The 16783-nt window shown below is 38.9% G+C and overlaps 1 protein-coding gene across 1 annotated transcript in view; it reads left to right on the forward strand.

Annotated features, from left to right (window-relative positions):
- Window positions 1–16783, forward strand: part of PPP1R3F (protein phosphatase 1 regulatory subunit 3F) — a 49117-nt gene that overhangs the window by 25784 nt on the left and 6550 nt on the right. Inside the window, exons 2-3 of the mRNA XM_083354017.1 lie at window positions 5131–5186; window positions 9840–9916. Coding sequence (XP_083210143.1) covers window positions 5131–5186; window positions 9840–9916 — 133 coding nt within the window. The remainder of the gene's footprint in view (window positions 1–5130; window positions 5187–9839; window positions 9917–16783) is intronic.

The raw sequence follows: 16783 nt of genomic DNA on the forward strand, positions 1-16783 counted from the left end.
CACCCTAGGATTTTCAATTGATCTTTTCAATTTTGATACTTGGCAAGCAACTGCAAGATGCAGTTGAATAAGATAACATACCACTTACTTTATTTTAAGGATTGGGGAAAATGGTCTAGAGTTGTTCTTCAAAACATTTGGAAAATGATGAGTTCTAGAAACCCAAAAATTCCCTGGAGGTAAAAGGAAAAGATCTTGGGAAGCCTGGAGCAGAAAAGCCTCAGTACATATTTATGTACATGGAAATACCAATACCTTATTCATATAAAGGAACTGACAACTGTGAGTGAGGTTTGGGACTAATTAAAGAAACCTACCTATAAAAACTCTTAAGTCCCATGTTCCATCTGCTTAATGAAAAACAGTGTGCTGTTTAAGAAGGCAGGGTGGCACAAGCATCTTAGACTATGTGTACCAAATGCTTGATCCAAGTAAACTGTTTTAAAATAATGGGTATTGTGAGGTGAAGTTACATAGAAGTTGTTTTTCTTGAGATGTCTGTCTTCTCTGTCCCAATGTTTTAATATGCCGAAGCAAGCAATAGAAAAAAACTGGTACTTTAGGTGAGATAATATCCAAAATAGAGTGCAGGAATTCCTAAGATAATTCCTGAGATAATTTGAAAAGTGGAGAAAAATCCTGCTTTATTTGCAACAGCAGATTACAGTTGAGGGTTTTGCCTGAAAAGGCTCTAACCTCCTAGCCAGCCCTCTAGAATGGAGACAGTTCTAGCCAAAATTAAGAATTTTTCTCTCAAGGGAAGGAAAAATCGCCAGGATGGGAAAAGGGTGAAGAAGAGAGCAGAGCTAAACCCAAAGGGCAAAAAAATAAGATAAAATAGTGCATTCTGTGAAAGAATTGCTCAGAGTAAGAAAAATACTGGGAGTTTGAATTCAGTTTATTTACAACTTCTTTGTTATTTTAAAATAAGGAATTGTTTTTCGACTCCTGAAACAAGCTGCAAAGGGCAGATCCAGGACAAAACAGACAGCAAATAAGCTCACAAGAGATTAGGGAGGCTAATAAAATGTAGACTGATGAAAAGACAATGGCTTTGCATGTTGTACTGTACTCTCCAGATGTGAGCTCCAAATGATTGGGGTGTTAATTATGTAGTCAGAAAGATACATACAGTTTAATTTGCTGATGGAAATTGCTCAATAAGAACAAGAGATGGGGATATGTTGTTGAAAGGAATATTATTAGAATCTGAACTTTTCAGAGAAATTCTCTGATAAGAGGCAACCCAACTGAGCTTGAAAAGGAGGAGAGAGAAATTGCACTGAATCTTGGCATGGAAAACTAGAACATCAGAATATAGAGCAAATCAGGCAGATACAAAGGGAAGCATTGACCATCAGTTTCAAAATCATACACAACAAATGTGCCAATCTGTGCTGCTCTGTACATTTATATAGTTGTTGTGTAGTGGGTCCGACGCAAGGAAGAGATGCCAGCTGGTGTGTGAGTTCAGCTCTTTATTGGATGGGGGTAGCGAACTGGGAGATGAGGGTTACCTGGCCTCCTTAAATACCTAGCCAGGTAAGCGGACAGCCAATGGGGTTGGCCCTACTTTTCCCGCTGAAACTGGGTTTCCCGCCAAAACCGTTCAGGCCAACGCCCCCTGGTGGCTGTTGCTATGCAGGTGCCTGCATACATAACAATAGTAAATGTCTTTAAGAATTACAGATAACAAAAAATACTGAAAGCACGGGAAATGTTGCGTCTCGGCAGTATTCTGAATAAGCAAATCCACACTGATCTCTCTTTCCTTCCTATTGAGTCAAATGGAGGAAACTGGGACTTAGTAATTTTCTTTGATGAAACATCTTGTTTTTGCTGTTTATGTCTGATAGGGCATAAAGATGAAGTGTCACCAATCCAGGCAATTTCTTCTTACCGGTATATAGAAAATGCTTTTGGGGAAAAAAGACAATTTATGTTCTGATAATGGAACCGAATTTACAGATATCCAATTATTTAAAGGAAAATGGGATTATTCATAAGAGATCCCTTTGCACTAGAACAAAATGGATCAGCAGAAAGAAAGTCTCCTTCTCTGTAGGAGTACGATAGTTGACTCAGGCCTGGATCAGAAACAGCAGGAAGAAGCTATTTCTGCTATCTTCCAAACAGGCTAGTCATTAAAGCCAATCCTTTTTAGCTATGGTTCAACAGAAAATTTGGTTTCAATCGTATTAGAATGTCTGGATCTACGGCATGGGGTTATGTTTCTAAAGAGAATAGAAGGAAACTGAAGTATAGTTGAGCAAGGATGGGTATACGGCTGACACAGAAGAATACGGGGATCCTAGATCTGTCCACTGGTAAATGTGACTTACTTTAATGAAAAAATAAGCCAGCTGGGAATTTGAACTTACCAGCCAGTAGTATGCCACACTAACACAGTTTTTCCTTGCCTGTGGTTTCAAACCAGCAGTACAGTAGCCTGTTTCAGCACTAGCACTAGCTGAGATGCAGTTCTCATATATCTAACAAAGAGACATGCCCCTCCTCCCAGATAAAACTCTTGCTTACGGCCAAGAGAAAAGAAATGAAGAGGTAAAGCCTTGGGGGCTACCTAAAAACTGCCAATTCATGAAATTGAGAACTGGAAAGCAAGTGAAGAGATGGAAGCTCTTTCCAAAAATAACATTTGGCAACTAGATAAATAACATCTAGTAACCAGAGCCAGTTTGGTCTAGTGCAGACATGTCAAACACAAGGCCCGGGGGCCGGATCCGGCCCGCGAAGTGGTTTCATGCGGCCCGCGAAGCCATCCTGGAAACAGTGAGGGAACGGCCCCCACTGCCTTGGCCCTGGCACAGAGACCCTCAGATCTGTCCCACTCCTGCCCAGGCCCCCATAGGCACCCTTGATGCAAACAATGTAGAGCTGGCCACGCCCACCCAGTAGGCCCTATGCACTCTAGCCACGCCTACCCAGTAGGCCACGCCCACCCTGACCATACCCACCCGGCCCCCTGAGGGCAACCGCAATGCTGATGTGGCCCTCAATGAAATTGAGTTTGACACCCCTGGTCTAGTGGTTAAGGCACCAGGCTCAGGAGACCACGAGTTCTAGTATGTCTTAGCACGAAAGCCCACTGCGTGCATTGGGCCAGTTACTTTCTCTCAGTTGAACCCACCTTACATGGTGGTGGTTGTGGGGGAAATAGGTAGGAAGGAGTATTATGTAATTTGCTGTCTTGAGTTATCTATAAAAATAATAAAGGCAGGATAAAAATAAACTAAAATTACACACACACGCACACACACACACACACACCTGCCAGAACAAAGGCAATACAATGCAGATGAGGCTTCAAGACCAAATGCAATGGGAGTGGAGAAGTATACCACTACAGAGCCAGATGGTTGGACTAGGGATAATCTCAGACTAGGGAAAGGAATATGATGAACTTTGCTTCTATTATGAAGCATACTTTATTTTTTTATTTCAATTGTCAAATTTAGATACCTCCCATCTCACTCACAGAGTGACTTTAGTCAGAATGCTCTTAGGCAGGGGTTTTCAAACTTGGCCCTTTTATGACTTGAGGACTTCAACTCCCAGAATTCCTCAGCCAGCATGCTTTAGGCATAGCAGCAGGAGAAATACAGAGGGTGACCAACTGGGTCTAAAGACTTACAGGGAGAATTAGAGGGAGAGATTCACATGGAACAGCCCCCAGAATTCTTTCAGAGCCTGATGAGCAAACTATAGAAAAGCTTTTATGAACCAAAACAACCAAACGTTGCTTAAGGAAGGATTTAAACAAAACGAGGCTGATCCTGCGTAAACTTGAGAATTCTAAGTAATAAAAGAGACCTTTATCCTGAATTACGTTGATGGTTTAATAACTTTTTATAAGATTCTTGGTAGCATTTCCTATTATAGCTTGAAAAAGATGAGTAAGAAAAATATCTCTTCAACCAGAAAGAGAAAATTGGGGACATTTTAAAATTCCTATGGCTGAGTGACCAATTCAGCCAACAATCTATGGAGGCTAAATTTCTAAAGAAAGAAGAGCAAACCTTATCTGGTACCAGTAAATATAGAAGGCCCTTGGAAAGCTTCTATGTGTCAACAATAACTAGACCAAATTTGGGTACAGCAGATGAAGTTACATATAAGAAAACAGATAGTTCTTGACACTACGAACAGGATATACAAGAGCAAGGATTGCAGTACTATCCGGTAGAACAATTTATTGCTATTAAATTGCCAACCAAGCCACAACCCCAAGATTCATGCTAGAGAGAGAGAATAGTGAGTGTGTGTCCCGGAAGATGAGAAGGGGTGTTGGAGATTGCATCATCTCTTTCCATCTGTGAACCTTTGGACCACTAAAGTTAATGGCAAGAGATACAGTCATGGAAAAATATTGACCATTCAAATGGGTTCACAAACTTTTAAGCACCTCTGTGGGTGGAGGAAGATTTCTTTCATACTGTGTATGTCCTATCTCTCATATAGTTAGAAAATTAAGACTCTTATGTTTAACAGACTAGGGAACTATTTGTTTTCTCCCTCTTGCCTGTCTCCTTCCTGAAGCCATAGTTTAAATAGAAGAGAGATACAGTATAGATAGAAATGCTATCTTACATATGTATTAATATGATGAATATATATTAGTATTTATTCACAGCTGTTCTAAGACTTTACTCTGCATCAAAGGCAATTTTTTTCCGAATGGGACCTGCTGCTAATTACTTGGGATTCTTTCAGTACTCTACACATGTTTAGAAGCACATCCTGAACTCCTATTAAAGAGTCCCTACTGAATTCAAATCTCCAAATGAAATAAAAAAAGAAATATGCTATCTTTGGTCTAATACGATTAAGCAATGAATTGGAAGTACATTTGTCCATGTCCTTGATTATCAGGAACTTGTGCATAACAATCCTATTCTGTATTCCCTATGTGCCCTATTAGCACATGGAATACAACATGATCAATGCTTTTATAAAGTTGATTAATAAGAAAACTTTAAATCGCAGAGAATACAGGCTGCATCAGAAGTGCCTATTGTGCAATACGTATTTGATACCTATTTGTCTTGGGGATCATATCAACAATTCATGTGTCTCCTAACAGCCAGCATTCACGAAGTCTTTTTGTTGCAGGTCAGGTGAAAATGAGCTGCAAGTAGAAGACATAGCTCAGTATATTTATTCTGAAGGTAAGTTGCTTCCTGGATCTTCTTTGTCTGGCATTTGAGGGCAAAGAAGAAAATGTCGCTGTGATCAATACAGATAAAATAAATAATTCTGTTGAACATTTGAAGCTGCCTCTGCATTGGGACAGGATGTTGGATTAAATGAAACTTTTGGATTAGATCCAGGAGAACTTTTATTTTGTTATATTTACTAAACTGAGAAAAGATCTTCAATTCCTCTTCTGGAGTTTTTTAAAATTAGGAATGTTACAACAGCTCATCCATTCACAGTTCCATTCAAATTTACATGTGTTACAGATGGATGCCAGAATGTAATTTTGCCAGTGGCATGGAATGCACTCAGCAGATACATATAAACAGAAAGAAGAACGGTTACAGTTAGATTATTAGTTCAATGACCATTGAGTTTAATATATGATATAGACATGTACCAGCCACAATAGAAAAAAATGCTTGGAGAATAGAAAAGCAGCATTTGCCAAACATGGAAAGAATGTGTATTTAACTGTACATGCCTTTGGATTACAAACCTGATCATTAAAAGCCAAATATTAGATGATTAAAAACCTGCTTAAAACTCATTAAAATACGTATATGAAAAACTTAAAAGAAACATATTGAGACTTTTTCAGAACTGAACCAATGCAAGGAACAGCCCCAACTGCAAGTAATTTCATAGACTGGGCTCCACTGGAAAAGCAAAATTAGCAATAAACTAATCTTGTATTGGCATGTTAAGCATATCAGTATTGGAATCTAAAGAAGTCAAGTCTTTGGATCAATAAAACTCCATTTAACTCAAATTTAGCTTCAGTTGTTTTTTTTCCATAACCAGTTATTTGCACTTTACAGGGAGGATCTTGAGACATCCAAATTTAGCATGCAAGAAAGGACAAATATAGCTAAATATCATCAGCATATTAGCAGCAGATAGTTCTGAAACCACATATGATCCTTTCTTATGATTTCTTAAATCAGTTAACATGAGATCGTATTTTCAGGGCCATTTTTCAGAGGGGCAGACAGAATATTCCCAGTGTAGTCTTTTGATAGTAAAGCCATTTCAAAGAGGTACCAAATAAGTCAAGTATTGGAGAAAGTGCTAGACTGAGGGGAAGAATTGGAAACATATAGAGAAGGAAAAGAGAAGAAATGAAGCATAAATGGTATGTAGTTCTGTGTGTTTTATATACTACAGGAAAGATAATGACTTAATTTCCATAGTAATCAAAAAATCAAAAGGATGTCATTGGCCAGGTTACTGTAATCCCCTAGGTTTTAGTTATAAATTCAAAGCAAGTGAACAGACAACATCCAGGAAAAGCCAATGCTTGGGCTCCTGGATTTTCAATAAGCGAGCATGAGGAAGCCAAAAGGTACGGTAGTTTGAGCACAGCAGACATATAGGTACTGACAACTTCATAAAAACGTTGTAGTTTTATATCCTGATGTCTGGTGCAAGTATGTAAATCCTGGCATTTGTGTGATTAACACTGCCCTAAAAATTAATCACTCAGCTGTGCCTACCTCCAAGTAGCAAAAGTGGAAGAAGGTTCCACAGTTCATAGTTTGCCCTTTATTGTGTGTAGAACCAGAGTTTGAACTCTGCTGGAACTTCATAGACTTAATACTTTCTCTCCATACAAAGGAAATGGGTGGTCTAGTGGTTAAGGCACCAGACTAGAAAGTGGGAGACCTGAATTCAAGTCCTGCCTTAGCCATGAAAGCCAGCTAGGTAACTTTGAGCCAGTTACTCTCTCTCAGCCCAACCCACCACACAAGGTTGATATTCTGGGGGAAATGGAGTGTTGGATATGTCCACTCTGTGTGTGTGTGTGTGTGTGTGTGTGTGTGTGCGTCTGTGTATATATACACACACATATATATATACAGTATGTGTGTGTATATGTGTATATGTATATGTATATGTGTGTATATGTATATGTATATGTATATGTATGTATGTTATGCCCTGAGTCCTTCGGGAGAAGGGCGGTATACAAATTAAATTATTAAATATTAAATTATTTGTCAAGTCATTTGAATATGCCTTGCTAATTAACTCTTTCTTTCCTGTTTTTGGCCTAACCCAAGGCTATCCACAGGATATAGTCACAACTTATGACAGCTCATTATTTGTGTAAATTATTCAAATTGCTAATAAAGAATTTATATATAAATATATATATATATATATATATGTTTTCTGAGGTTTTCGCGGGTGCCTGTATGTGGATCCTTGGTTTTTCGGGTTTTTCCCCGCGTAGAACTAAAAGTGTAGGCGCAACGTTTCGACGGAATCCCATCCGTCATCATCAGGCTTTAGCTTCCTTCTTCTGGGAAGGAAGAAGGAAGCTAAAGAAGGAAGAAGGAAGCTCCCAGAAGAAGGAAGCTAAAGCCTGATGATGACGGATGGGATTCCGTCGAAACGTTGCGCCTACACTTTTAGTTCTACGCGGGGAAAAACCCGAAAAACCATGGATCCATATATATATATATATATATATATATATATATATATATATATATATATATATATATATATATATATATATATATATATATATATATATATATATATATATATAATGTTTGTTAAGTATTTAGAATGCACTTGCTTGGTCCCAAACACGGGACAAATCTTATTTCCTGTTTCAGCCTAGCCCAAGGCCATCTACAGGCAGTAGCTGGGCAGCTCATATTTGTGTAATTTTTTTTTGGCTTGCTAACAAAGAATAAAGGGAGACAGATATGATCATTTCAAACTTATTTGTTCTCATCAGTCAGCCATACCCTTCTGAGATTCGAACCTGGGCCGACTGCGTCTTAAGCATTTGTTTTAATCCCTAGAGCACAGGCGCTCTCTCTCTCTTTGTTAGCTGAGAAGCAAGGGAGATATGTGTTAAATGTTTGTTAAGTATTTAGAATGCACTTGCATTGATATATATCAATCTAATGGCAGGCAAGCTAGTGCATAGTATTATAGTAAATTGGAAGTAGTTTGTATGTACAATTGTAGCCACTTGCTTAGACTCAAAGAGCTGAGAAATCAACTCTGTGCCTCGAAGAGAAACTTAGATTTCTCTTTCTTGAAACTTATTTCTCTCCTTCCTCTTTTCTCTGTCCTTGTCAATCAAGGTGAACAACTAGAAACAATGGTATCAGCAGAAAAGTATGCAGTGTTGGGATCAGCAATTCAAAAGATGGTGGTGAGCTTAGAGTTCCCACAATACATTTCACAGTCCTTGGTGAATGTGAAGCTGTTCTTCATATTGTTGTAATGAGAAACCTTATTGTAGTTTAATAATTAACACACTTCTGGGTGAACAAATCACAGAAGCAGTTCCTTTGAATTGTTTCCTCTGCCGTTTATTGTTGAAATCAAACAATTTTCAGTTTAATTTTTTCTAAAAAAATTAAACTGAAAAGTATATCGTCAACAGAAAATGAAAAATAATTTAATATTCAAAATTTTTCTCTATTATTTCTTGATAGCTTGATAGTCAACCCAAAAGTACAATAAACCTTGAGCAGTCAGCTAAGGTATTTCTAGATTCTAGAACTATGTTTAATTTTGTGTTTTCATTTTATATCGGCTTGTATTCAAAGTCGTTCTGGAGTGATACATATTTTAAAGATCTATATATTCCCCAAGACCCTTTTAGGAGTATATAAAATCAAAATTATTTTCCAATCTTTGTTAAAAATTAATATAATATTAAAATCGCATTGAGAATCATGAGAAGTGACAATGGCAACTGTAAATGCATCTATTTTAATTTTTAATACAGGGTATTCCTTGATTTACAACCATTTGTTTAGTGACTGAAGTTGCAACAGCACTGAAAAAAGTGACTTATGACTATTTTTCACATTTACAACGGTTACCTCATCCCCATGGTCCCGTGATCAAAATTTGGATACTTGTCAAGTGGCATGTATTTATGGTGATTATACTGTCCTGGGGTCATGAGATCACCTTTTGTGACCTTCTGACAAGCAAAGTCAGTGGAGAAGCCAGATTTACTTAACAGCCATGTCACTGACTTAACAACTACAGTGATTCATTTAACGATTGTGGCAAGAAAAGTCATAAAATGTGTTAAAACTCACTTAATAACTGTCTTGCTTAGCAACAGAAATTTGGAGGCTCAAATGTGGCTGTAAGTCAAGGACTACCTGTATGATAAATATCAATAAATATAACCCTTAGAAACAAAAGCTTTTGGGGGGGGGTCCTCCATAAATTTTAAAAGAAGGAAGAGGTCCTGAGAGAAAACAGTTTAAGAAACCCCGATGTACATTATGATATAAATAAGAAGAAACAATGAATTCGGGGTATTTCTGCTAACTTGAGTCCTGAGATTTGTTAATTAGGTTGGTGTTTATTCAGTCATTATACAAGCCCAATGCTGACTGTAGGGGCTTCTAAAAGTATGTTTCAAATATGTATAAACTAAGATAATTAAGAAACTGGATGTCTAGGATCCCATTCTGAGCTCACAGAAGTACAAACTACTGATTCTACCCAGCAGTTCTGAGAATGTGAGTTGCAAATAAATAGTCCTCTGTATTGGATATATTGATTCTGTACTTTCTCTCCCTGTTATCCCACCTCACTCTTCCTACATTTCCTCTGTCTTTCTCTCACCGCAGAAACAAGTGTTGAAGGAAATCTATCCAAGGAATTTCCAAACTCTTCTGTGATGCAACCTTCAACTCCAGTAACACAGGTAAAGAGCAACAAAGTCAGAGCGGCCTGATTTTGCCACCAATAATTCTTTGTACACATCAAAACGTATTTGTGTAGCACATGAGAGCAAAGATAGTCTTCGGGTTACAATAGCGATTGGAGCAGAATTTCCATTGCTAAGCAGTATAGTTGTAAAACACATTCTCTGCATCGCTTAGCAATGACAGTTGCTCCGGATCATGTGGGTGGTTAAGAGGTAAGGGGCAGGAATCCCAGGCAAGGAGCAGGGTGGTGGGTAGGTAGGTGCTGCGGGGGGGGGGGAATGCTGTGGGGAAGTGCCACAGGGCATGGGCCACCTAGAGGGGGGGTGCAGACAGATTGACAGGGGCCATTGGTGATAACCTTTGAATGTGGGCAAGCTGCAGGGGCTGCAGGCAGTTGGCAGGAGCCACAGAGCAATGCTTTTGAATGCAGGCAGGTTGGCAGGGGCTGTGAGCAGGCAATTCTGAGCACAAGTAGGACAGCAGGGACTGCAGACAGGCACCACAGAGCATGGGTGGGCTGGTGGGGGCCAACACAAAGCAGGTACTACAGAGTAAGATTGTAAATGGTGTTCACATGACTGCAGCTCATTCTGACATGATTGCAAGACGGGCACTCAAGCACCCAGATCACAATCACGTGACCATGCGGGATGCTGCAAAGGACACAATTTCATAAACTAGTTGTAAGTCCATCTCGTTCAGCGCTGGTATATTCTTGAACAATCACTGACTGAGTAATGGTCATAAATAGAGGACAATCTGTATAATTTGTGCAATATTTTAAGTAATAATTATGCTAATGTACAAAATGATACATAATACAATGACAATATGGAAGGAATAATAAATCACACAGACATATATTGTAGCAGAGTGCATTCAGTTATATTTTAAACTTTGTATATATATTTCATATTTCCATCTGAGCATTTTCTGATTTTTCAGCTGACAATTTTCCTTGTATTCTTTTTTTCCTAAATTTTATTTATTCTTAATATTCAAGTCACCACAGCTTTAAATGTACATATCCTTAACATTTACATAAATAGATCTCATGTTGTCCATTACACTGTTATTTTTATTCATGGCTGAAGTAACTATTCTTGTTTTTTCAACACTTGGTTAATTTGTTTGTTTGTTTTTTGGAGCAAATAATACCAAATGATGACAATAATCTCGGCTTGCAAAGGAAACCAGTCCAATGAAAAGTTGGTAGGTTGCTGCCTGTTTCCACCACTTCAGAGAAGTGGCTTCATTCAAAGCTCCATTATTAAATATGTCCTGTATAAACAGTTCCTCACCTAGCATATTATGTTTAATATAACTGGTGTCCTGACAACAGTAATTTGTAGTTGATAGTATGAAGTTAGTAGTTGATCCTACCTCTATTGCTTGCAGATTAATGTTTTCATTAGATTTTTTTTTGTTTCTTCAGCATCTTGAAGTCCCTTCCAAATGACAACAGTATCTTTGCAATGCAGTATCCATTTCTCCAAAAAAATTCTATGGTGGTATACAGGTAATCCTTGGTTGACGACTGCAATTGGGACCAGAATTTCCATTGCTAAGTGATGCAGTTGTAAAGTATGACATCACATGTCCACATCATTTGGCAACAGCTGTCCAGGCAGTCCCCATTGCCATTGTTAACCAAATCCCACTGGTTGTTAAAAGAGGACCCTCCCTGATACAAGCCATTCCCAGCTTGCTCCCTCCAAGTCCAGAGCCCCAATAAAGTAAGGGACTGCCTTCTCTGCCTTCTCTTGAACTCTCCCCACCTGCCCACCACCACCACCCCATCTCAATCAAAGACCGAATGAAGGAAATTGAAAGAAATACATGTACCAAAATGGAAACAAATTAGCAGCAAAACTTTGGCTAAAACAGTTAAGAAGCTGTTAAAATTATTCCAACTGAAACATTGGCCAAATGAACCGAATGATGTATGCCATAGTTATGTAACTACTGAGGAATTGGGGCTTCAAATACAAAGGAATGAGGTTATTAAGAAAGGAAAACCTAATTGGTACATGCAAATAGAATTGAAAATAAAGAAAATTTGCCTAAACTTGAGCAATTTAAAGAATTTGAATGAAGGAACCTTGAAAAAAAATCAAAACTGTGTGAGGTTGTGTGTGAAGTACAACCTGGATGGTAAAGGAATTTCAGAGGGTGTAGAACAATTGAGAGAAAGAGTCATAGCTATTGCAGGGAAGATCACATAATGTGAAAAATCAAATAATTCAATTCCTGCAGATTTTGCAATTTAGAGCAAATCAGTATAAATTCTACAAAACCCTTGAAAAAGCGAAAGGACAAATAAGCCTGACAGAGAAGAAACCCTATAATTTTGGAAATGTTTGTGGGAAGACAATAGGAATACAACATGGATCAAGCAAGTTGAACATGCAATGGAAGTAGTCAGTATGGAAAACATTAGGGTGATTGAGGAAATGGTATGAAAGAGAAGGTAAAAAACTGGAATGCTCCTGGAGCAGAGGAGTTGCATGGATTCTGGGTCATCTACACTTGAGGTTGGCAGACCAGATGAATAGGGTTCTGGAAGCATCAAAAACCAGAAAATGGCTAAACAATTAGAAGGACATTCCTAATTCTGTAGGTAGGTAAGGAGAAGGGAAAGAACCTGAAAACTACAGATCCATAGCCTGTCTGCCAACAAATACAAGCTGTTTATGGGCATAATTGCAAAAACAAGTCTACAGCTATTTGAAAAGTAATGATTTATTCCCTATAGAGCAAAAATGATGCTGCAGGAGTTTTAGAGGAACAAAGGACCAGTTATTGATAAGCTGGTTTTAAAGAATTAAAAAAAAAAACCACAAAATTGTTCATTGCTTGGAATATGCAATATAAAAAGGCATTCAATTCTGTTTCCCAAAGCTGGATTGAGACATGTCAGTAGAAACATTCAGCAATTAGTGAATAGTTTGGTGAAGTTTTGATGAACAAAGCTGATGAATAAAAGTGAAAAATTAGGAGAAGTTGAAATCAAATGAGAAATTTTCCAAGGTGACTCATTATCAGCTTTACTGTAAAGTATCAATGGCCTTACTGATGGCAGTTTTGAATAAGACAAACTATGGATATGAATTGGCAAAAGAGAAGTACAAATTTCATATTCTGTATGGATGATTTAAAATTATCTGGAAAAACAAAGGTTGAACTAGATTATTAAAAAACACAAAAAAACTTCAGAAAAGATGTTGCTGTGTACTTTGGCATTGAGAATTGTGCAACCATAGCCATAAGGGCAGACAAAATTGTTGAAGATGATAGAATACAGCGTAGCAATGAAGATTTGATTAAGACAGTAGCGCCAAAAGAAGGCTAGAAATATCTGGGAATTTTGGAAGCTTCCAATTTATTCAGAATCAAGTAAAAGAAAATATTTCTTACAAATATACCAAATGTGTTTGGAAAATGGCACACACACCACTCACACAAAGTTGTGTGCATTCCTGCCCCTTGGACAAAACCAGTCCCTTTTTGCTGTGCCGCCTGCGCCAGGCCACCAACCCGGAAAGGTTGGGGAATGATGTTCTACAGGACTCAGAACTGTTGGTTGAGCAACTAGGGCCAGCAGCTGCAGGATTACTGGAAGAAAAATTGTATGCCCATTGCAAATATAAGAAGATTAAAACAACGAAATGATAAAATAATTTGTAATCTGTTATTGAAACAAAAAATAACTGAGCATCTAGAACAGCACAAAAACAATAGAATAAATTAGCCTGCATTGTTACAAAAAAACAGCACAAATATTAAAATATGTCAGTAGCGCAATATCAAATAGGGAACATAAAACATATAGGGAACGGTTGCTGGAATTGGGTATGTGTAGTTTAACGAAGAGAAGAGTGAGGGGTGACATGATAGCAGTGTTCCAATATCTCAGGGGCTACCACAAAGAAGAGGGAGTCAAGCTATTCTCCAAAGCACCTGAAAGCAGGACAAGAAGCAACGGATGGAAACTAGTCAAGGTGAGAAGCAACCTAGAACTAAGGAGAAACTTCCTGACAGTTAGAACAATTAACCAGTGGAACAACTTGCCTCCAGAGGTGGTGAATGCTCCAACACTGGAGGTTTTTAAGAAGAGACTGGACAGCCATTTGCCTGAAATGGTATAAGGTTTCCTGCCTAAGCAGGGGGTTGGACTAGATGACCTCCAAGGTCCCTTCCAACTACTACTACTACTACTACTTCTTCTTCTTCTTCTTATTATTATTATTGTTGTTGTTGTTGTTGTTGTTGTTATTATTAAATATAAGCATCAACTTGCTGCAAGAAACAAACCAACTACCGTATTTTCCGGCGTATAAGACGACTTTTTAACCCATGAAAATCTTCTCACAAGTCAGGGGTCATCTTATATGCCGGGTGCTAAAACTTTAGGGACAGGGCTGGCTGGAAAACCTGGAGCGGATCTCCCATTTAGTCTGCACAGGGAAAGCAGGACCAATTGGAGAAGAAGCTGCAGTCTGTGATTTTTTATAGGTTGGGGTCTGGTTGTCTTTCCTTCTAAAGTTGAAGAGCAGCTGTAGTCTATCCCAACTTGAAAGGCAGGTGGGGAATGCCGTACCCAGAGCAGCTGCTTAGCTCTAAGGACACATTTGACTCAGGAACTGGGCGGGCTGGCTGGAAAACCTGGAGCGGATCTCCCATTTGGTCTTTTTTTTTAATCCCATTTATATCCCGCCCTCCTCCGAAGACTCAGGGCGGCTTACAATTTAAAGCACAAATCAATGTGCTTAGCAATAGCTTTCATTCTATGTATATGCCTGCTTATTAGGGCTTTTCCCCCCCCCCCACAAGCAGCATTATTACAAAGTCAGCTTATTGCTGCCAACAATCTGGGTCCTCATTTTACCTACCTCGGAAGGATGGAAGGCTGAGTCATCCTTGAGCCTGGTGGGATGTGAACCTGCACTAATTGCAGGCAGCTGGTGTTACTTAAAGCTCTGCGCAGGGAAAGCTTTAGAGTGAATTAGGAAAAGTTTAATCCACTTGCACTGTTTTATGTTTACATGTTTGATGACAAACAGCCTTATGTTTATAAGTGACAGTTTTCCTACTAAGTACCTGCATGTCATAAGCATTTGAATTAAAATTACCATATTAAAATCAAATCTGATGTTTTTTAATTTTTATTTGGTGTGCATTGGAAGAGGGGTAGTCTTATACGGCGAATATAGCCCAAACCCTATAATTTAACAGGAAATGTAGGGGGTCGTCTTATACACCCAGTCGTCTTATACGCCGGAAAATACAGTAATGCACGGCATGCCTGCAGATATGACTAAATATCCTGGATGCAAAATGAACAAAGAACAAAAGTGCCCCACCAAAATGGAAGGCCAGATTGGAAAATAAGATCAGCATGCTAAGATCAGGTGCAATCAATCAAGAAGAGATGGAAGCAAAGAAGCTGAGCAATAAAATCAAAAAATATCCAATCAAAAAATATCACCTAGAAACAAAGACGGTCAAAGAAGCACTGCAAATAATAAAACAGCAAATAATAGCTACAGCTGATATAAAGCTTGAATTTTACTTTACTGGTAGTCCACAGCAGTCCAGAGCTCATGTTAAGGAAACAGAGCAAGCCATTCCATTCCTGAACTGCATGATGAAAATCCAGAAGCAGCTGCCAGTTTTTGCAATCCCCAGAACTCAATGTGAGCATTCTGAAAATGGTGGCTGTATCTGGGATCGCCCGAGACTCAGGAACAGAGTGGCTTGCTCTACATCTTTAATGTGAGCTCCAGAAAACTGTGCACCGGTCCACCGCAGTCCAGAGCTTGTGTTACGGAAGCAGGCGAAGCCTTTCCTATTCCTGAGTCACATAATGCAATACCAGAAGCAGCTGCCATTTTCAGTGCGCCCACAATTCAGTGCAGCTCTCCTGAAAATGGAGACAGCTTCCGGGATCCCACCATGCAGTCCTGGAATGGAGTGACCTGCCCTCCTTCGCTAGCCTGAGCTCTGGAGATCTTTGAAAGGTATGTGAGGAGGAGGGTATGGGGCCAGGTGGAATGGGAAGCAGGTGCAGGACCTGCAGGCACCCAGTGGGGGAATGGGGGGATAGAGGCAGAGGGGGCACTGCTGCGTCCCTGTGGTTAGTCATAAGGGCAGCAGCATTTACTTCAGGACCGGGCCCTAAGCAGCTTTTGGGGAAGTCCACTGTAACTTCAAACGATTCAATTAAAATAATTTTATTGTATTTTAAACAAAAGTAATACTTGTTAGATATTGAAAACTAGGTTTAACTGTTTTTAAAATAATTTTACAAACATTTTAAAAAATTCTTAGTCAACGCTCTGAAGATGCAACCTACTACATAGCTCTAAAACTTAGAATAACAGAATTGGAAGGGATCTCGTAGTCCGATCCCCTGCTCAAGAAGATAGACCCTATACCAGGGGTAGGCAACCTCGGCTCTTTTATGACTCATGGACTTCAACTCCCAGAATTCCTGAGCCAGCTGGCTCAGGAATTCTGGGAGTTGAAGTCCATGAGTCATAAAAGAGCCGAGGTTGCCTACCCCTGCCCGATACCATTTCTGACAAGTGGCTGTCCAGTCTCTTCTTGAAAGCCTCCAGTGATGAAGCACCCACAACTTCTGAACTTTGACTATCATTTCTTTCTAGTAAGAGTTCTTCCTCCACAGCATTCTTTTGTATTGATTTGATATTGATTGACCAATTCATATTTACAGTAGAGCTTATCCCAATTAATTTACAATGTAGCAAACAGCTCCAAAGGGCCGTGTATTTGAAAAACTCTATGTATTTAGATCATTTGTTACCATTCTGCAGGTTAGACCATTTAAAAAATACATTTGT

The sequence above is a fragment of the Vipera ursinii genome (genome assembly GCF_947247035.1).
Source record: "Vipera ursinii genome assembly, chromosome: 2".
Taxonomy (NCBI): domain Eukaryota; kingdom Metazoa; phylum Chordata; class Lepidosauria; order Squamata; family Viperidae; genus Vipera; species Vipera ursinii.